The 22603-nt window shown below is 37.1% G+C and overlaps 3 protein-coding genes across 3 annotated transcripts; 2 read left to right on the top strand and 1 right to left on the bottom strand.

Annotated features, from left to right (window-relative positions):
* Positions 1-1019: 1019 nt before the first annotated feature.
* LOC138868228 (uncharacterized) lies at positions 1020-6711 on the top strand. Its single transcript, XM_070145757.1, has 9 exons — positions 1020-2139; positions 2191-2343; positions 2502-2934; positions 3397-3799; positions 4267-4507; positions 4567-4703; positions 5026-5430; positions 5826-5974; positions 6411-6711. Exons 1-9 carry the CDS (start codon positions 1020-1022, stop codon positions 6709-6711), a joined length of 3342 nt encoding a protein of 1113 aa, XP_070001858.1.
* A 4118-nt stretch (positions 6712-10829) lies between these two features.
* LOC104242626 (protein PXR1) lies at positions 10830-14418 on the top strand. The gene is made up of 2 exons (XM_009797701.2): positions 10830-11340; positions 14004-14418. Exons 1-2 carry the CDS (start codon positions 10912-10914, stop codon positions 14172-14174), a joined length of 600 nt encoding a protein of 199 aa, XP_009796003.1. The 5' UTR covers positions 10830-10911; the 3' UTR covers positions 14175-14418.
* Positions 14419-15101: 683 nt separating this feature from the next.
* On the bottom strand, positions 15102-19777 carry LOC104242627 (alkaline ceramidase-like). The gene is made up of 3 exons (XM_009797702.2): positions 19644-19777; positions 17183-17456; positions 15102-15930 (listed from the first exon to the last, which is right to left on the bottom strand). The coding sequence occupies exons 2-3, from the start codon at positions 17434-17436 to the stop codon at positions 15417-15419; spliced, it is 768 nt and encodes a 255-aa protein (XP_009796004.1). The 5' UTR covers positions 17437-17456; positions 19644-19777; the 3' UTR covers positions 15102-15416.
* Between the last annotated feature and the right edge of the window lie 2826 nt (positions 19778-22603).

Genomic DNA, 22603 nt, shown 5'->3' with positions numbered 1-22603 from the left:
CTCTTTGTTCTTCCATATTCATATCATATGTTAAGATCTATTAAATTTTTATATCTTTTTCGAATGTGAAGTGATTATTAATATTTAGGTATCATATTGATTTTTATGTTTAATTACTAAATTTGGTTAACTTGAAAGTGTATATTAACGAAAAATTATTATCAGAAGAATAAGAAAATAACTATTATGTGCTACTAATAGAATTCTCCCATAAGAATATTTTAATCAATAATAAATTTGTCAAATTTTAATATTTTTACTAAATATATATTTACTTATCAAATATTTAACAAAGTAAGATTGAAATAATATGTAACTAACAAAAAACCCGAAAAGCCGAAAAACCAGATAAAACCGGACCAATCCAAACCGATATAATTGGTTTGGTTTGATTTTGATAAAAACCAAACTAACTCGGTCCATGTACACGCCTACTTGTAGTCATTATCCTCTCAGCTAAGTTCGTCACAAAATTGTAAGGGATTGATCATCTCTCTCAAATACTTCTTAGGCAAACCTCTACCTCTTCTCATGTCAGCCAAAGCCGCTCATACCTCCTTACCGGGGTATCTAGGCTTCTCCTTCACACGTACCCAAACCATCTTTGTTATGAATATCGAAATAGCTGAAAATGCACATGCACCTGACCAAGTTAGTAGCCAGATCAGCACTCTTCAAGTAACAGAAAATGTGAGGCGCAACACAAGAGTGAAGAAGCATCCAACAAAATTAATAGACTTTGTTTGGCAGCAGAGTGCTGGAACGTGTAAAGTGTGAAGCAAGGAAATAGGATTTAGCATTCCCTATAATTACCTAGTAGAATAAGAATTACAATAGGCTTGTATTATGTGAAAGTTATGTGCCTCTCATCTTCGTCTTCTCATCCTCATTCTTGTGGTGTTTGAGTTCTTTGTAATTTCCTTTAGCTGAATTGTTCCTATTACTGCCAATTTATCAATACAATATACTTTGGTGTTATTTGGGTTTGTAGCATTGGTGTTTTCATTATTTTGAGCTCCATGACTGGGTTTTCGAGTTCCACTACTACTGACACTATGTTGTCTACGTCGTCCTCTAAGGAGATCGCGGATCTCGCAGCCTCCATTGCCGATCTCACTACGGCCTTTGCTGGGCAGCAGAAGCTACTCTTGGATTTGATGTCGCGGGTGGCCGATTCGTCGTACTCTCAAGCAGTTTCCACAGAAGCTCCCACTGGCATTCCAACCGTTCCTTCGATGCAGTATAAACCAACTTCTATGGAGATGCCTCGCTTCTCTGGTGCTAATCCAGAGGGTTGGGTCTTTGACGCAGAAAGGTACTTTGATTTCTATCATATCTCTGAAGATCACAAACTCTCCTTAGCATCATTCTATTTGGACGGTGAGGCCCGTGAATGGTATCGGTGGTTGTTCCGCAACAAGCAGCTCAGTGATTGGCCTCGTTTTGCCTTAAAAGTGATGAGCCGCTTTCAGAAGCGTTCCTTACTTGCACCAAAGGGTCATTTATCGAAGCTCCGACAGACGTCCACCATCGCTGAGTTCCAGGCTCGGTTTGAATCAATTGCCAATGAAACTAATGACATTCCAGAATCGTTGTTAGTTCATGTGTTTACTTCAGGCCTTAGAGCTGATATTCAAATGGCTGTTTTGGCCCATAAGCCCAAAACATTAGATGAGGTCTTTGACTTGGCCCATACCCATGAGCAGAGAATTGTATTTGAGCGGGAAAGGTCGCTGCAACCAGTTTTTCCTAGATCCCCACCCCTCCTGCCAACCCCTACTTTCTCTCCACAAAGTAATTCCCGCACTCGTCTTCTGCTTAAACGTCTTTCACCAGTAGAGATTCAGCAGCGCCGAGAACAAGGGTTGTGCTTCCACTGTGATGAGAAGTACTCCGCCGGCCACAAGTGTAAGGCTCCTCCACAACTATTGTTGCTCAAACACGAAGTCCTCGAGCAGGAGCCTCTACCTGATGTAACTATGACAGATGAAATATTGGCTGAGGAGCTTCAAAATTTGGAGGCGATGCACCATTCTGCCATTTCTTACCATGCTATGGCCGGAGGTACCACTACTTCTACGCTTCGATTCATTGGCTATATTCAGAACTCACCAGTGCAAGTCATGCTTGACAATGGAAGTACACACAACTTTATTCAAACTTGTGTGGCAAATTTCCTTTGATTGGCAGTCGAACCCATTCCTCCCTTCTCCGTTATGGTAGGAAGTGGGCAACGTCTTCAATGTGCCGGCCTTTTCCTCCAAGTTCCGCTTAGCATTCAGGGGTGTCTTCTCACAATGGACTTCTTTGTCCTGCCTATGCATGGCTTTGACTTTGTCTTAGGTATTTCGTGGCTCGCTACTTTGGGTCGTGTGGTGACTGACTATGGCCAGCGGGTATTTGAATTTGTGTTGAATAACCAGCAGGTCTAGTGGGTAGATGAGTCATTTCCAGATGTGCAACCGGTCCAACTTCAGTGCTTAAGACGCATTGCGCTACAGATGCTATTGATACCTATTACCATTTGGAGTTAATTGGGACTTCACTTCCGAAGTCCCCTGATCCTCCCCTGGCATTGTCTACTTTATTTGAGTCATTCGAAGATATATTTACTAAGCCACATGGTTTGCCACCTACGAGACCTCAGGACCATGCTATTCATTTGACTCCTGCTGTCGGGTCTGTCAATGTGAAGCCATGTCGGTATCCATATTTTCAGAAACAAGTGATGGAAAAATTGGTTGAGGAAATGCTTGCTGAAGGTATTATTCGTCCAAGTATCAGCCCCTTCTCTTCCCCTGTGTTGCTTGTTCGTAAGAAGGATGGCTCTTGGCATTTTTGTGTTGATTATAGGGCCTTGAATGCTATCACCATACGCGATAGGTTTCCAATTCCCACAGTTGATGAATTATTTGATGAATTACATGGTGCAAGGTATTTTTCTAAACTCGATTTGTTGTCCGGGTATCATCAGATTCGACTGTACCCAAAGGACATTGCAAAGACAACATTTTGCACACACGAGGGCCATTATGAATTTTTGGTAATGCCTTTTAGGCTTTCTAATGCACCCTCCGCCTTCCAAGCTACGATGAATTCTATGTTTCGCCCTTTTTTGCGATGATTTGTATTGGTATTTTTTGACGACATTCTGGTTTATAGCCCATCCTGGGAGCTTTATTTGGACTACCTCCAGTGTGTTCTATCCACGTTGAGGCAACACAAGTTGGTTGCTAAGTTCGCTAAATGCACATTCAGTTAGGAGACGGTGGAGTATTTAGGTCATATGTTATCACAACAAGGGTTATTAGTAGATCCAACAAAGACTACCACTATTCAATAATGGCTCGTGCCTCGCAATGTTATGGAGGTTTGCAGCTTTTTGGGGCTCACCAGATATTACCGGCGTTTCATCCATAACTATGTTATGATTGCTAGCCCATTGACAGATTTGTTGCGTCATGACTCTTATTCTTGGACCCCTCTAGCTCAAACTACCTTTGAGACTCTTAAGAATTGTCTTAGCTCTACGCCGGTGTTGGCTTTACCTGACTTCACTCAACCTTTTCAGGTTGAAACTGATGCGTCAGGAACCGGCATTGCGGCTATTCTCTCTCAGAGAGGTCATCCAGTTGCATATTTTAGTCAAAAGCTATGTCCTCGAATGCAGCAGGCTTCTACTTATGTGCGGGAAATGTTGGCTATCACTCAAGCTGTTAGCAAATGGCGCCAATATCTGTTGAAGAGATGCTTCACCATCATCACTGATCAACAAGCACTTAGGAACCTCACCAATCAAGTAATACAAACTCCGGAGCAACAAAAATGGTAGGGCAAACTCGTGGGTTATGATTTTGTTATTATGTACAGACCGGGGAAGCACAACCTCATTGCAGATGCCTTGTGATCTCGAATGCCAACTGCTTCCCTTATGGCTATTTCTAGTCAATCCTTTCAGTTGTTTGACACCTTACTACAAGCCAACAAGGTGCATCCCGAATTATTGTCTATTCACCAAGGCCTTCAATCTGATCCTACTGCATATTCCGATTATTTGTTTCGTGACAGGCTCTTATTCTTTAAAGGCCGCTTGGTCCTGCCTACAGATTCGCCACTTCGTTTACACTTAAGCCATGAGTTCCACTCTTCATCAATCGAGGGCATTCTGGCATTGCTCGTACCTTTCATCGTTTATCCTCCAATTTTTATTGGAAATCCATGTGACATGACATCAAGGTGTTTATAGCTACTTGTCCCACTTGCCAGCAAATGAAGGATCTGCATCATCATCCAGCTGGCTTATTACAGCCCCTACCGATTCCAGAACAAGTCTTTGAGGAGATCGCCATGGATTTTGTGACTTGCTTGCCTGCATCTCGTGGCAAGACAACCATCATGACAGTAGTTGACATATTATCGAAATATAGCCATTTCATACCCTTGCCAGCTACTTTCACGGCCCTCACTATTGCGGAGGCTTTTGTTGCTTACATCATCAAGCTTCATGGTCCTCCGAAGTCTATTGTTACTAATCGTGACCCCCATTTCTTACATGTGTTCTGGAAGGAACTAAACCGGCTCCAGGGAACATTCTAGCCATGAGCACTGCTTACCATCCCCAGACGGATGGCCAATCTGAGGCGCTCAATAAATATGTTGAGCAGTATTTACGCTGCTACGTTGTTGATTCTCCAAAGGATTGGGTTAGCATGATGCCTTGGGCGGAGTACTAGTACAATACTTCTTTTCAAACCTCCGCGGGTATGTCTCTTTTTCAGGCCTTGTATGGCCGCGCTCCTCCCACTATACCTCGTTATGTTCTAGATGGAAATTCTCACGACCAAGTGGAACAGTTCTTCCTGCGTCGTGATGAGGTCCTGGAGGCCCTCAAGACAAATTTACTACGTGCTCATGGTGAAGAAGTTCGCTGATCAAAAGCGCACGGATGTCATGCTGCATGTTGGGGATTGGGCATATGTTAAATTGCAGCCTTATAAACAACATTCTTTGCATTCCCATAAGTAGCACAAGCTGGATAGGAAGTATTTTGGACCCTTCAAGGTGCTGCGACACATTGGTCTGGTGGCTTACAAGTTAGACTTACTCGAGGCAGCTTCAATTCATCCTGTCTTTCATATTTTAATGCTCAAGAAGTGTGCAGGAACACCTGAACAACAAATCACTCCCTTGCATCTCAAAGACTCTTCTTCTGCTCCTACGGGCGCGAACCTTGTGGACAAGGTTCATTTTTTGGATGGGGATAATGTTATGAATATCGAAATAGCTGAAAATGCACATGCACCTGACCAAGTTAGTAGCCTGATCAGCAATCCTCAAGTAACAGAAAATGTAAGGCGCAGTACAAGAGTGAAGAAGCATCCAACAAAATTAACAGAGTTTGTTTGGCAGCAGAGTGCTGGAACATATGAAGTGTGAAGCAAGGAAATAACATTTAGCATTCCCTATAAATACCTAGTAGAATAAGAATTACAGTAGGCTTGTATTATGTGAAAGTTCTGTGCCTCTCATCTTCGTCTTCTCATTCCCATTCTTGTGGTGTTTGAGTTCTTTATAATTTCCTTTAGCTGAGTTGTTCCTATTACTGCCAATTTATCAATACAATATACTTTGGTGTTATTTGGGTTTGTAGAATTGGTGCTTTCATTGTTTCGAGCTCCATGACTGGGTTTTGGAGTTCCACTACTACTGACACTATGCTGTCTATGTCGTCCTCTAAGGAGATCGCGGATATCGCAACCTCCATTGCCGATCTCACTATGGCCTTTGTTGGGAAGTAGAAGCTACTCTTGAATTTGATGTCTCAGGTGGCCAATTCGTTGTACTCTCAAGCAGTTGCCACAAAAGCTCCCACCGGCATCCCAACCGTTCCTTCGATGCGGCATAAACCAGCTTCTGTGGAGATGCCTCGCTTCTCTGGTGCTAATCCAGAGGGTTGGGTCTTTGACGCAGAAAGGTACTTTGATTTCTATCATATCTCTAAGGATCACAAACTCTCCTTAGCATCATTCTATTTGGACGGTGAGGCCCGCGAATGGTATCGATGGTTGTTCTGCAACAAACAGCTGAGTAATTGGCCTCGTTTTGCCTTGAAAGTGACGAGACACTTTCAAAAGCGTTCCTTACGTCCACCAAAGGGTCGTTTATCGAAGCTCCGGCAGATGTCTACCGTCGCTGAGTTCTAGGCTCGGTTTGAATCAATTGCCAATAAAACTAATGATGTTCCAGAATCGTGGTTAGTTCTTATGTTTACTTCAGGCCTTAAAGCTGATATTCAGACGGCTGTTTTAGCCCATAAGCCCAAAATTAGATGAGGTCTTTGACTTGGACCATACCCATGAGCAGAGAATTGTATTGGAGTGGGAAGGGTCGCTGCAACCAACTTTTTCTAGATCCCCACCCCTCCTGCCAATCCCTACTTTCTCTCCACAAAGTAATTCCCGCACTCGTCTTCCGCTTAAACGTCTTTCACCAGTAGAGATTCAGCGGCGCCGGGAACAAGGGTTGTGCTTCCATTGTGATGAGAAGTACTCCGCCGGCCACAAGTGTAAGGCTCTTCCTCAACTATTATTGCTCGAACACGAAGTCCTCGAGCAGGATCCTCTACCTGATGTAACTATGACAGATGAAATATTGGCCGATGAGCTTCAAAATTTGGAGGTGATGCATCATTCTGCCATTTCTTACCACTGATTCTACGCTTCGATTCACTGGCTATATTCAGAACTCACAAGTGCAAGTCATGCTTGACAATAGAAGTACACACAACTTTATTCAAACTCTTGTGGCTAATTTCCTTCGATTGGTGGTCAAACCCATTCCTCCCTTCTCCGTTATGGTAGGAAGTGGGCAACGTCTTCAATGTGCCGACCTTGTCCGCCAAGTTCCGCTTAGCATTCAGGGGTGTTTTCTCACCATGGACTTCTTTGTCCTGCCTATGCATGGCTCTAACTTTGTCTTAGGTATTTTGTGGCTCGCTACTTTGGGTCGTGTGGTGACTGGCTATGGCCAATGGGTATTTGAATTTGTGTTGAATGACCAGCAGGCCCAGTGGGTAGGTGAGTCATTTCTAGATGTGCAATCGGTCCAACTTTAGTGCTTAAGATGCATTTGTGCTACAGATGTTATTGATACCTATTACCATTTGGAGTTAATTGGGACTTCACTTCCGAAGTCCCCTGATCCTCCTCGGGCATTGTCTACTTTATTGGAGTCATTCGAAGATATATTTACTAAGCCACATTGTCTGCCACCTGCGAGACCTCAGGACCATGCTATTCATTTGACTCCTGCTGATGGGCCTGTCAATGTGAAGCCATACCGGTATCCATATTTTCAGAAACAAGTGATGGAAAGATTGGTTGAGGAAATGCTTGCTGAAGGTATTATCCGTCCAAGTACCAACCCCTTCTCTTCCCCTGTGTTGCTTGTTCGTAAGAAAGATGGCTCTTGGCATTTTTGTGTTGATTATAGGGCCTTGAATGCTACCACCATACGCGATAGGTTTCCAATTCCCACAGTTGATGAATTATTTGATGAATTACATGGTGCAAGGTATTTTTCTAAACTCGATTTGTTGTCCAGGTATCATCAGATTCGAGTGCGCCCAGAGGATATTACAAAGACAACATTTTGCACACACGAGGGCCATTATAAATTTTTGGTTATGCCTTTTGGGCTTTCTAATGTACCCTCCACCTTCCAAGCCACGATGAATGTCGTGTTTCGCCTCTTTTTGCGACGATTTGTATTGGTATTTTTTGACGACATCCTGGTTTATATCCCATCCTGGGAGCTTCATTTGGACCACCTCCAGTGTGCTCTATCCACGTTGAGGCAACACAAGTTGGTTGCTAAGTTTGCTAAATGCACATTCGGTCAGGAAACAATGGAGTATTTAGGTCATGTGTTATCACAACAAGGTTTATTAGTAGATCCTACAAAGATTACCACTATTCAACAGTGGCTCGTGCCTCGCAATGTTAAGGAGGTTCGCAGCTTTTTGGGGCTCGCCGGATATTACCAGCATTTTATCCATAACTATGCTATGATTGCTAGCCCATTGACAGATTTGCGTCATGACTCTTATTCTTGGACCCCTCTAGCTCAAACTGCCTTTGAGACTATTAAGAATTGTCTCAACTCTACGCCGGTGTTGGCTTTACCTGACTTCACTCAACATTTTCAAGTTGAAACTGATGCGTCAAGAACCAGCATTGCGGCTGTTCTCTCTCAGAGAGGTCATCCAATTGCATATTTTAGTCAAAAGCTATGTCCTCAAATGCAACATGCTTCTACTTATGTACGGGAAATGTTGTCTATCACTCAAGTTGTTAGCAAATGGCGCCAATATCTATTGGGGAGACACTTCACCATCATCACTTATCAGCAAGCACTTAGGAACCTCACTAATCAAGTAATACAAACTCCGGAGCAACAAAAATGGTAGGGCAAACTCGTGGGTTATGATTTTGTTATTATGTACAGACCGGGGAAGCACAACCTCGTCGCAAATGCCTTGTCTCGAATGCCAACTGCTTCCCTTATGGCTATTTCTAGTCAATCCTTTTAGTTGTTTGACACCTTACGACAAGCCAACAATGTGCATCCCGAATTATTGTCTATTCACCATGGCCTTCAATCTGATCCTACTGCATATCCCGATTATTTGTTTCGTGACAGGCTCTTATTCTTTAAAGACCGCTTGGTCCTGCCTACAGATTCGCCACTTCGTTTACACTTAAGCCATGAGTTCCACTCTTCACCAATCGGGGGACATTCTGGCATTGCTCGTACCTTTCATCGTTTATCCTCCAATTTTTATTGGAAATCCATGCGGCATGACATCAAGGTGTTTATAGCTACTTATCCCACTTGCCAGCAAATGAAGGATCTGCATCATCATCCAGCTGGCTTATTACAGCCCCTCCCGATTCCAGAACAAGTCTTTGAGGAGATCGCCATGGATTTTGTGACTTGCTTGCCTGCATCTCGCGGCAAGAAAACCATCATGACAGTAGTTGACAGATTATCGAAATATGGCCATTTCATACCCTTGCTAGCTACTTTCACGGCCCTGACTGTTGCGGAGGCTTTTGTTGCTCACATCATAAAGCTTCATAGTCCTCCGAAGTCCATTGTCACTGATCGTGACCCCCGTTTCTTACATATGTTCTGGCAGGAACTAAACCGGCTCCAGGGAACATCTTTAGCCATGAGCACTGCTTACCATCCCCAAACAGATGGCCAATCTGAGGCGCTCAATAAATGTGTTGAGCAGTATTTACGCTGCTACGTTGTTGATTCTCCAAAGGATTGGGTTAGCATGCTGCCTTGGGCGGAGTACTGGTACAATACTTCTTTTCAAACCTTCGCGGGTATGTCTCCTTTTCAGGCATTGTATGGCCGCGCTCCTCCCACTATAGCTCGTTATGTTCTAGATGGCAGTTCTCACGACCTAGTGGAACAGTTCTTCATGCATCGTGATGAGGTCCTGGAGGCCCTCAAGACAAATTTACTACGTGCTCATGGTCGTATGAAGAATTTCGCTAATCAAAAGCGCACGGATGTCATGATGTAGGTTGGGGATTGGGCATATGTTAAATTGCAGCCTTATAAACAACATTCTTTGCATTCCCATAAGTAGCACAAGCTGGATAGGAAGTATTTTGGACCCTTCAAGGTGCTGCAACACATTGGTCTGATGGCTTACAAGTTAGACTTACCCGAGGCGGCTTCAATTCATCTTGTCTTTCATATTTCAATGCTCAAGAAGTGTGCAAGAACACCTGAACAACAAATCACTCCCTTGCATCTCAAAGACTTTTCTTCTGCTGCTACGTGCGCGAACCTTGTGTACAAGGTTCATTGTTGGGATGAGGGTAATGTTATAAATACCGAAATAGCTGAAAATGCACACGCACCTGACCAAGTTAGTAGCCAGATCAGCACTCCTCAAGTAACAGAAAATGTGAGGCGCAACACAAGAGTGAAGAAGCATCCAACAAAATTAACAGACTTTGTTTGGCAGCAGAGTGTTGGAACGTGTGAAGTGTGAAGTAAGGAAATAGGATTTAGCATTCCCTATAAATACCTAGTAGAATAAGAATTACAATAGGCTTGTATTATGTGAAAGTTTTGTGCCTCTCATCTTCGTCTTCTCATCCCCATTCTTGTGGTGTTTGAGTTCTTTGTAATTTCTTTTAGCTGAGTTGTTCCTATTACTGCCTATTTATCGATACAATATACTTTGGTGTTATTTGGGTTTGTAACAATCTTACTCTCGTTTCCCGCATCTTGTCATCCATGGGAGTCATGCCCACCTTCTTCCGAATATCTTTATTTATAATCTTATCCAGTCTAGTGTGCCTGCACATCCATCTCTGCATCCTCATTTCTGCTATTTTCATCGTTTGGATTGTGTAAGTTTTTGACTGGCCAATATTATGCCCCATACGATATGACAATATTGGCCATACGATATGACAGTCTAACCACCACTTTATAAAACTTATTTTGAGTTGCGGTGGCACACACACAGGACTCCAAAGTGACTGGTTTGTTACAAATTTATTAATTTGGAAAATTTGTGATGGAATATGTTTTTCGTTACTCGAATTTATAATGGATTATAAAAGAGAATGATAGGGAAAATAGGAGAAAACTTATTAAATTATATAACAAAAGTATCTATAAAAATAAAATGAGTATAAATTTTAAAATTTATATTATTGTCCTGGTATCATTTGTTTTAGTTTAATACTAGCCAAATTTCATTCAATTTTAAGTCAAAATACACATTATTTTGATACACGTCATTTTCGTAGTGAACCTAAAACAGAAATAGATTGGGTACACCATAGTTGCGCTAGTACAATACCATAGAGCACAAAAATGTCGCTTTCCCGGCAGCTCCTCCGTAAAATCCCATCCCAAACCCTAAAACCCTATCTCCGATCCATTTCCACCGCGGCCGCCGATTCTTCCACCACTGCACCATCGCACCACAACCACCACCAGCGCAACCACGAGTTTCTTCCGCCGAGCAACTATCTGAATTCATGGACAGCACCTAAGGATCCTAAGGAGGCGGAGGCTAAACTCGCACTTTTACGCCGCGAATATGCGAAAAAGGTGAAGGAGGTTCGGAAAGAGTACATACAAGAAATGGAACTTCAGAGGATTGAGAAGATGAGAAAAGCTGAAGCTAAAAAGGAAGCTCAGAGGATTGCTAATGAGGAGCGTAAAGCTGCTAAGGCCGCTGAGAAAAAAGCGAAGGCAATGGAAAGAGAGGCTGCTGAAGAGGAGTTTCGCAAAACCTTGGTATGTGATTAATATTTTTTTATTTTTTTTTGTTTTTACAAAGTTTGGATATTACTTCTATATGCTTAATTTTTCTTTTTAATATTGTTCTCTGAAACAATGTCATTTCTCGATTTGCCTAATATCTACAGTTTTGGTCACTTTGTGCAATACAATAATGATTTGTTAGTCATTTTTTGACATCTAAATACTACTTTTCCTTGTTTAATATTAATATTGATTAATATTATTTCTTAATTTTTTAATTCAGTTTTTGTTGTTTGCAAAGTTAGGATATTACTTGTAGATGCTGATTTGATTGAGTTTGAGTTTTATGAATTGATGGTGTAAAAAATATTTACACTTAGTTTGTACGCTGCTAAAAATGATAACTAAACTGCTATCACCCGCTAAACTTGACTAGCAATGTAAAAATTATCTTTACAATGTCAGTGTGTATAACTTAAATTCTACTTGTATATGCTGAATTGAGTTTAAGTACTATATAATGATGGTATAAAAAGTATTTACACAATCAACTCACTTAAAAGATAATTGCAGGTAAATCTATTTAATAAGTATTGATGGGTAACATAATAAATCGTAAGTAACCTATTATAAAGGTTAAAACTATACTGATGGTGTAAAAAATCATTAGACTGTCGGTGCGTAGAACTATGCTGGCTCTCATGTCTCATCCTAATAACCAGTCAAACTTAGACATTCAACTGGTAAGCAACTGCTAATATTTTCTCTTCCCATTGGCAGGTGGTTTTCAAATGTTTGATTTTTTTTTTCTCTTATGTGTAGATGGTTTATGTATAGCCCCATTCACTTCTCTCTTACTTATGTTGTTTCTTGATAGACGTTCTAAAATAAATTGAGCATTACTAAGAGCTTGTTTGAGCTGACACTAAAGTATATGTCTGTCTGTTATTATTGTAGTATTAAATTTTATTCTTTGTTAAAATGATAAATCGTTTCAATATGTCTCGTTTTATGAGGCGACAGGCCAATTTGCAAGCAACTCGACTAGTTTATTGGGCAATTGTCACCTTTCTCCAATACAAGTATTAGGCACTGCGACCATCGATGTTAAGGTGGATGCGGAGAATTCAACTAGTTTTGTTGATATTTTGATTTAGAGATTGGTTCTCAAGGTATCATAGGTTCTGAATGGGGATTACGTGTTTCAAATTTATATCTAACTCTATCTATATTTATTGGTCTCTCACTCTCTCCAACACACACAGTTTGAGTCGAAAACTGTTGGTTCTGTACTGCAAAACTCATGTTCAATCTCCCACTGCTTCGATCGGTAGGCCAATCCTCACAATATTATATGCCAAATGGGGATAAATAAATGTAAAGGATTCATATAGCCGAATGAACTAGTAAGCATGGTAATGTTGAAGTGCACCGATAGCTTCTGTTTAATGAATTCTTCCCAAGCAGACTTTTCCAAGAGAACAACATGTGATTTTTGCAACTACAGAGCTATCACTATAATAAATATGTGAATTAAAACAAAGAACAGACAAATTGAACTCTAGAGAATGCTAGGACTGTAAGCACACTGCTTGATGAAATTCACCCATGGGCTCTCTTTACTGAATTAACAAAAGAGACTCGTTCCGAGATGATCAAAAACTCTTACAGTCCTGCCATCTCTCACTATATTTATTATATGGGTGGATACTAATTACTGAAAGTAAATGTGCCTTGTCATCTGGCTTGTCTTTTACTCCATATTTTACCTTGAACTAAGTGCATACTGAATAAATTTGAATATTTGAGGTGGTCGTTTGTCATTTATCTTTATTTGACTATACAGTGAGTTTGAATAGAGTGGATCATCATAATCTGTACTTCATTATGGCAATATATATTTTGCATCATTTGTTAGTCCTTGACTATCTTCCTTGAATTCCCTTTGTCCCAAATTATATGTGCAATATCCTTTTGCTATCCATTCTGAATAGTGTCCTAGTATTTTATTTGCCTGATATTGGAAGTAGTAAATCATGTTATACGACACAAGTATTGTGATGTGATTCTTGTTTTGACTTCTTACTGCTATCCTTATTTTAAATCCAAACAAATCAAATGTTATTTGTGGCTCATGTTCTTCTGAGTAAGATTAAAACTGTACACGTTCTCACATTAATAGCCACTAAAACTTAGACGTTCAATGGATACACAAGGGGCATTGTTTTTCCCTCTAGCAGGGGTTTTTCAAATTCTTAGTTTAATCTTTTGATGTGTCGTAATCAAAAAATATAATCTTTTGATGTGTGATTCCTTGATATTAATATATCACATTGTGAGTTATATTTCTTGCATAGTTCCGCCTCTTCAAGACAGATCCATGCATGATGAGGCATATGCCTTGGAACCTTGTTTACTGAAACACTGCCCAAGTGAGGCGTAGTCCTCAGGACTCTGCGTCATCTTTAAGCGAGCCCCCTTTTTTAACAACGTTGTTAGTAATCTTATGTTTCCTACCCCCTTTTTTCCGGAGACGATACTTAAAATTCAATTAGCAGGTACAACTGTAAAGTAGGTTTAAGAGCGTAGTTTGCCATAGTCTTGAGTATGTCTGAATTGTATATAAGCTTTGCTTGCAAATATTCTCAATCAAGTATAAACTAACATCCCATTCGTGTTTAATTATTTGTCTGCAGCTTAAAGAAAGACGGGAAAAACTTGAATATTGGAGGATGAGGGAAATGAAGTTCTCAGAGAAGAAGAAAGAGAAACGCGATCTTGTACGACGGCAAAGTTCTATATGGATTGATGAAAAAGATTTGGAGAAAAAGACACTTGAAGTTATTTGTGATGCTATTCATCTTTGAATTGTTTTCCTTCTCGAACGACTTTGATCAAAGCGTTGTGTTATCGGTTGGAGTTGATTTCAATAAATTCCAAAATGTAAACTGGATATCTCATTATCTAGCCTCTAGTTTGTAGTTCATCTACCACCCGTGCGGACTCGACCCCTCTCTCCGGGAAACAATTTTGAGAAAATTATCTGTTTATTCTGTAACCAAATCTGGTAATTTTACAGTCAGACAGACTTGGGACGCTTTGTAGTGAAAAGTGTATTTGTCTCGCTCTAGTGCTTAATGCTTAAAAGTAAACTCAAGAGAGTGGGCTATCAAATGAGAGAATGGAAAAATGACACTGTATAATTGCTGTAAAAATAATAGTCGAAAAAATGTATAAAAAGTATATATTTTTTGTATATATATACATTATGTATGTTATATATAAAAATTATACAAGTTTTATACACTTTTTCGGCTACCAGATATAAATAGTTTCTGACACGGGCTAAAAGTGATAATACCCCGAAAATAGGAAAATTGCGTTAATTTGTTTGGCTAAATGCTTCTACCAAATGACAATTGAAACATCAGCCCTTATATGTTACACTGACAAGGGTATGGTGCATAGATTCTTTCTTTTTATAGGGTTAGGTTGTTCAATAGAATCAACAACAACAACCTAGTATAATCCTACAAGTGGGATCTGAGGAGGATAGTGTGTACGCAGACTATACCCCTACCCTATGGGTAGAGATATTGTTTTCGATAGACCATCGGCACAAAAAGATGAGGTTGTTCAATAGAAGCATAAAACACAAAACCTAAAGATTTCTTTGACTATCCATACATGCATTGCCAGATGAGCTTCGCAATCAAAAACCACCTTTTATCGCGCTTACATAATAACAAAATAAACCATGTTAGAACATTTCCTAAAATGCAAAAACAAAAACATTAGCAAAAGATTACTAGTAAGTCCATATCAGTCTTCTGTGGGAGTATAAGTATATGGTACACCGGGAAACCACTAATTTTACAGTCAAAAATTTGATCACTACCCAAACCAGTCAAAACTAGTTCAAACTTTCATTTACATAATATTCTGCAAAATGGAGAAGCGAAAGAATGATGACTGCTGGCACTAGCTCCTTGGTGCCATTTCATGGCCGCGTTGTTTCTTACAGGATGATGACTGCAGGCACTAGCTACTTGGCGCCAATTCATGGCCGCATTTTTTCTTACAGGATGAGCTCATGCAAACAACTTCTGCTACTGAGCTTTTGGTTTCTGGATCTTTACGTATGGAAAAAATCCGAGGAAGTGCTTGATTTTTGGATTCCATTCTCTTTGCTGAGCACGGCAATACATCAAGAAAGTATTTGCAAAGTACGCATTAAAACCCATAAGGACATGCCATAGTGCATGACCCTGTGGATTAAAGTACCAGCGCGAAATGTCCTTGCAGAATAGACGATCACACAGCCAGCAAACAGCTCCGACTAATAAAGTGGCCACATATAACTTTGCAATCTGCTTTGCAGATCTGTCTTCTGTATGAATGTAATACTTATATGTGCGAGGAATGCAAAGAAGGCACAATAGTGCATAATGTAGCATGAAACCAATATCAAAGCGAATCTGTGAATGCGCAATGGCAAATAGTGCACCGTAAAGGAATAAAAACGTGGGCATTGTACTCTTGTAATGCCAATCTGGTGAATAAAGGATGTAAAAATAGAGAAGCATTTCCCAGACCATGGGTGTCTCATCACCTTGCTGTTGCCTGTCAAAAGCATGGATCATAATGCATTAGAATGACCATCAAATTCAAGACATTACAAAGTATTATCCAACATTCTGGATACATGATTTTCCATCCAATCTGTATGCAGCACAAGGCACGGAATAGTTTTATCTAACAAGAAACTTCAATATTAGACATACACCATTCACACAACAATCAAGAGGGACACTATAAAAGGTCAACTTGATGTTCATAGTCAGCTTTATCTTGTTATGCAGCAAATTGACAACATGAGATTGTGGGCATTCGTTTATGCAAATATTTAATAGGGAAAAATAAAAAACTGACCAGTCGGCTGAAACTAATTGCATTCGCTAGCCGAAAAGTGTATAAAATATGTATTAATTTTTGTATATAATACACATACATACAAAAAAATACATTTTGTTGGCTATTATTTTTGGGAGCAGCTAAAAATATACATTTCTCTATTTAATATCCAATGGAGCTACACGGTTCCAGTGTTGAAAAGTAGCAACTTGGAGGTTAAAGCAAATTGGAACTTTAGAGGAAAAGTTGTGGAGGGGATATTCTTTTCTAAGTTTTTTGGACAATATGGAGAGAAAGATGTAGGAGACGTTTGACCCGAGAGTCCAATGTTAGGTTAAAAGTTCCCTTATTCATGTTTGTACTTTTATTAAAAAATGGAAACACCTATTTGAGTAGATAGGTAACTATATTTTTAAAGGTTTCATTAATTTATAAATTAAGACCAGTTTGACGTAGCCTCTTTTCTTTTGGGATAAATCAATTAGCATCAATCAATCTTTTGATTGATGTAAAGAGGGAAAAAAAGTCGAACAATCCACAACAACAACATCCTATCCTAAAGACAAGATGCAACAAAAGAAAAAGAGAAAAGCTCATCCTAATAATCTCCTATCAAGTTAACTTACCAAAAAAGACAATAAATGATCTTCTGTCAAAGTTTAAACCAATTACTAGGAAGAAGCATGAGCTTCCCAAAAGTACTAAGGCCTAGTTTATAGGCTTTCAACAATCCTGGCATTCCATTCGCTACTTCAAAAGTTCACTGTAGTGAAAGAGACCGAAATACATTTCCATGCATTTAACATTTTATAGGTACTCATGTTAATAATTTGGAACTATAGATCCTGACGTCAATAATATGTATTACCTTCTTCCTGCTATGGCAATGTGGGTAATACATAACGACAAACCGACTTTTTTATAGATAAAAGAAATGGGAAATAAGGGAGAAAGTGCTTACATCTGCCGCAACGTGGCATGATAAATCATGCTCCCTATGGCAAGTATTATATTTGACATATGAAGGACACTGAACCTTTTCTCAAACCGCTGTCTGAGGGCATTCACAAGACCAATCAACGCCAGAATAATACATGGGACATTTGAGATGGTATTAAAGAACTCTGCAATATAGGAGGAGCGGACATAATTTGGCTCACACCACTCTTTGGTAGATGTTACAGGACCCCAAAAGCTTGAAATGTCATCTGCCATTCTTCAAAATATGCATGTACCTGAAATGAAATAATCAGTTAGTAAGCAGTTGCAATATTTTTTAGATAAAACCCCAATTGCAATATTTTGGGTAACGATAAAAGTTAAAGCATGTCTCATTGGTTACTGTCATATCAAGAAACCAAATTCTCAATACTCTCTAGAGGAGGAAGAGAATCCACAATACCAAATATAGAGAAAGTTGGGCATTCCGTTTTTTGTGATCAATTTTTCAACAACTAATATGTGCACAGAACAGTATTGGGCAAATCACTTAATAAAACAGAACAATGAGATCATGAATGGAAGGGATAAGAGTAAGAATAACACAGCGAAGTGTCACAAAATCTACTTGACACCACCAAAGCATTTGATATTTGATAATAGGTCGTTTATTAACTTTCAAATGTATCCAATGTACTTACCTAAAGCTTGGTCACCAGGTCTCAAAAGTCTTTCATATATATATATATATATATCAAGACTTATTTGCCACATACTTACTTGCTCTTCAAGTCTAATGCTCTATATATGTGGAGATTTATGCATACTTCATCTCTGTATTGATCAATCAATCAATCAAATCATATTACTTCTCTAATGAGATGCACATTATTTAAAAGAGAAACATATTTGCTCGCAAAGATCAGATGAGGTCACTTTTGCCCAGAATATTAGAGCATATTCGCTAAACCAAATATGTGAACAAGAAGGTTTTTCTGGTCCTCTCAAGTAAAATTACATACAAAAGGTTTATCCAGCTTTACTTTTACAAAATTTAATAAAAAGTCCATTCACCCCCTTCTTGTTCGAATCCAAAGGAGAAAGCAGACAATATTTACATATCTTGGATTCAAAGAGTAAACTTCATAGCAATCTAGCCTATGTCTATGACCAATCAAACCGAATGGCAGATGCAAGAGACTGGAAAACGGAATTATCAAACAGTTTTTTCACAATAAAGATGCATGTAGGATCATCATTCTACAAGCTTAAACCAATTTAATTCATTATCACATGAAAACCAGCCTAGCAGAAGCATTTCGAATTATACTAGACATAGTTTATAGCTTCCTTTCCGAGCAGAACTTCTTATGTTGACCTTTCCTCTGAAGATTCTCAATCAAACTATCCCATTTTGGCACAATTTCTTATATCCATTTCTAAGAGCAGCCACCAAATTAATAAAGCCATTTTCGAGGACTAAAGATGCACAAACCCATGAATCACCACTAAAAATACAACTTATAGCTATAGCAAACAATTTCCTTTGATATCCTGCTAAAACAAAACCTACCAAACCATGAATGTGCCGGGGTTATTTGATATGGGTGGAAAGAGCATCTGAAGGTTACTTTAAGGTGATCACAGTTCATACATCGAACCGGAGAAAAATCACACATAATATGTTTTCCCTAATTTTATGTGCAAACAATAATTATGCCTCGTTACCAAACAAGTTAGATTCGGCATATCAATAAATTTATGCCTCGATGTTTTGGCAATGCAAACACCATAAAACTCTATGTTTGCACCCAACTCCATCTCGGCCAGCATCTTCCTCTGGGGGGTAAGGGGCTTCTTTCCTTATCAAAGAGGGGCTCGTGCGGCTTAATTATTAAAATAAAATATCTTTTCACAACTACATTTCTATCTTAACATAGACAACGAAATTTCAAAGTAATTGTGGTATCATGCTTCACGCCATAATTAATATGCATAATGTTATGACCTGTAGGTCACGGGTTCGAGCCGTGGAGTCACTGATACAAGCATCATGAGGCTGCCTACATTATACCCCTAGGGTGCGATCCTTTCACCGACCCTACGTGAATACTGGATGTTTCTGCACCGGGTCGCCCCATTTATGTACAGTAATTAACTTAAAACAAATCAATTTATTCAATATCCACTGATCTATGTATTCGACATTAATCTAAATAGTCAAAATGGATAATAATTAGCAGAAATCAACTCCAAACATCTTTTTCGACACCTCATCACCAAATTTTTTTTATCTATACCGAAATTAAACTTCGAGATCACCGCGAACAAAATTACAAAACAGAATACAACAAATAAAAGAATCCAATAGCATTACATCAAAACATATAAAAAGATATGCATATCTGTATATAAGTGTATCAATTTACATAAACTGATTTAGCAAGTATAGAAAATATGTTCAAATAAAGTACACTTTTTACCTTTCAAATGAGATCCAATCCGCCCAAATTGAGTCGCTGTAATCTGTAGAGGTTGCTCCCCCAATATATATATATATATGTTTCTATGTATATAATATACACACAGTGATCTCTCTCTCTCTCCCTCTAGGGCTAGAAAAGGAATAAAACAATTGGATTTGTAAGTTTTAAAATTTCGAGTTGCTAATAAATGGAGAAAATGACAAAAATGGTTTTAAATTTGTGTCTACTCTCGAGCAGTTTTGATATTTTTTTCAATTTTTTTGTAGCTTTTGATAATTTAAGTTTGCCAAACTTCTATATCTATATCTATATTTACTTAATAGAAAAGAAGTCGGTCCTACAAATTTGCCAAGTGTTCCACATATAAAATGCCACGTGTCTATTTTAGGACAAATTAGTTAAAGTTAGGTAAAATTAATTTCTCTTTTTAAATTTTGAATTTAAAAATAATTAATTAGGTATTCTATATTTTTTTAAAAAGAAGTTTTTTAAAATAAGAAGCAGTTTCTACTTATATAGTTTGAAAAGAAAAGTCATTAATAATTTAAAAACAATTAATTAGGTATTCTATATTTTTTTAAAAAGAAGAAACAATTTCTACGTATCTTCTATATATTATTAAAAGGAGAGGAAAAAGCCCTCTCCTTAAGCCAAGTGGCAGCCTAGAAAAAAGCCACTTGGCATAATTAGTTATTTAGTTAATAATTAGTTATTAGTTATTGTTTTTGAATTTAAATATCTATAAAAAATGAAAATAAGAAAAAAAAATTAATAATTTAAATTGGGGAGTAGTTTCTTGGGTGGGAGTAGTTTCAAGTTGGAATTTTTAAATTATTTAAAATAAAAAAACAAAAAAAAAAACTATAAAAAACAAAAAAATAAATAAAAGAAAAACAAATCATTCAAATCTGTGTGTGTATATATATATATGTATATATATATTCATATATATATTAATTGATTACTTTATTTGAATTAATAAATATAGATATCTTATAATTAACTATATAAAAAACGAAAATATAAATATAAAAAAAAACTACCCATTCAAATTGGGTGGGAGTAGTTTCAAGTTGGAGTTTTTAAATTATTTTAAAATAAAAAAGCAAAAAAAAATCTATAAAAACACACAAAAAAAAAAGAGAAGAAAAACTACCCATTCAAATCGGGGAGTAGTTTCAAGTTGGAGTTTTAAAATAATTTTAAAATAAAAATAGATATCTTATAATTAACTATAATTAGAAAATGAAAATATAAATATATAAAAAAGTAACTACCCGTTCAAATTGGGTGGGAGTAGTTTCAAGTTGGAGTTTTTAAATTATTTTAAAATAAAAAAGCTATAAAAACGAAAAAAAAAAAAGAGAAAAAAAATTACCCATTCAAATTGGGGAGTAGTTCAAGTTGGAATTTTAATATAAAAAAGAAAATTAAAAAAATAATAAATTACCAATTCAAATTGGGGAGTAGTTTTAAGTTGGAGTTTTAAAATTATTTAAAAATAAAAAAACAAAAATAAAGTAATAAAAAAAACTTCAGAGAAAAATATTAAATAACGTAATATGCTAATGAAACTTTCTATTAACAAAGTAATAGTATTAAATATTGAAAGATATAATAAAGAAAAATACATAACAAAAACGTTATTCGATGCGCTGCCTGTATAAGTCCCGTTAGTTTAACATAGATTTTATTCACTAAAATTTAGATAATATTATTAAGAACAACATAATAAAATTTTTAAAAAAAGTTCAATAGTAATAAATTATATATCTTCTCATATATTACAAAAAGAAAGCGAATACTAAATATTGTTTAATATAATAAAGAAAAATAGAACAAAAAAGTTATTCACTGACTATATAAGTACGTTTGATTTAATAGAGATTTCATTATTGGGTATATCGTATTGACAAACAAGATGACAATTGAATTTTATTAAAGCAATACGATCTAATAGGATCAAACAAGCCTGATCATAATTTAATTTAATTAATATTTGTTTAATATTGACCGCGCATCACGCGGGTACGACTACTAGTATTATTAAAAGGAGATGAAAAAGCCCTCTCCTTAAGCCAAGTGGCACCTTAGAAAAAGGCCACTTGGCATAATTAGTTATTTAGTTAATAATTAGTTATTGGTTATTGTTTTTGAATTTAAATATCCATAAAAAATGAAAATAAGAAAAAAAAATTAACAATTTAAATTGGGGAGTAGTTTCTTCCTAATATATATATATTCACTCATAGATTTTCTTCTAAATTACCTAGAAATATGGAGGTAAAAAATTAATTAAAAAAACTATAATTGGAAAAAATAAAAAATATATAAAAACGTAAATTGAGATAACCTATGACTATTTATACTTTGAAGTAAGTTAAAATATAAAATAAAACTAAAATTTACTTATGCTATTAAAGATTTATTGACTTCAAAAATTAAAATATTCAAGCAGTAAAATAAGATCTTACATAAAGTATACAATTATTTATAAGATAAGAAAAAACTTAAATATTTGTATCTTCTATATATATATTATATTAAAAGGAAGGTAGTGAGGCATGACATTAAGCCAAGGGGCATATTTAGAAAATGTCACTTAACATTTTTAAGACATGATCTAAATAGATTTTTAGACAAATTTAATAAGGATTAGAACAAATTAGATTTGATCAAATTTAATTTATGGTAGAAATCAATTAAAATTGACTCACATTCTTATAGTAAATAGAAAATGTCACTTAACATTTTTAAGACATAATCTAAATAGATTTTTAGACAAATTTAATAAGGATTAAAACAAATTAGATTTGATCAAATTTAATTTATGGTAGAAATCAATTAAAATTGACTCACATTCTTATAGTAAATAAATTTTGATAGCTTTCCAAATATAATTATTCACTAACCACTTGATCTGTTTTCTTTTCTTTCATTTCATAATTTTATTATTT

This window comes from Nicotiana sylvestris, chromosome 5, assembly GCF_000393655.2.
Source record: "Nicotiana sylvestris chromosome 5, ASM39365v2, whole genome shotgun sequence".
Taxonomy (NCBI): Eukaryota; Viridiplantae; Streptophyta; class Magnoliopsida; order Solanales; family Solanaceae; genus Nicotiana; species Nicotiana sylvestris.
This window is presented reverse-complemented; position numbering and strand designations above follow the sequence as displayed.

Excerpts from the sequence above, each read along its gene's own strand:
- LOC138868228 (XM_070145757.1), top strand. The coding sequence starts at position 1,020 with ATGACTGGGTTTTCGAGTTCCACTACTACTGACACTATGTTGTCTACG. Across the intron at positions 2,344-2,501 it reads TGGCTTTGACTTTGTCTTAG|ATGCTATTGATACCTATTAC; the intron begins GTATTTCGTGGC and ends ATTGCGCTACAG. Across the intron at positions 5,975-6,410 it reads TGGGTCTTTGACGCAGAAAG|ATCCCCACCCCTCCTGCCAA; the intron begins GTACTTTGATTT and ends AACTTTTTCTAG.
- LOC104242626 (XM_009797701.2), top strand. The coding sequence starts at position 10,912 with ATGTCGCTTTCCCGGCAGCTCCTCCGTAAAATCCCATCCCAAACCCTA. Across the intron at positions 11,341-14,003 it reads AGGAGTTTCGCAAAACCTTG|CTTAAAGAAAGACGGGAAAA; the intron begins GTATGTGATTAA and ends ATTTGTCTGCAG.
- LOC104242627 (XM_009797702.2), bottom strand. The coding sequence starts at position 17,436 with ATGGCAGATGACATTTCAAGCTTTTGGGGTCCTGTAACATCTACCAAA. Across the intron at positions 15,931-17,182 it reads CATGCCACGTTGCGGCAGAT|GCAACAGCAAGGTGATGAGA; the intron begins GTAAGCACTTTC and ends TGCTTTTGACAG.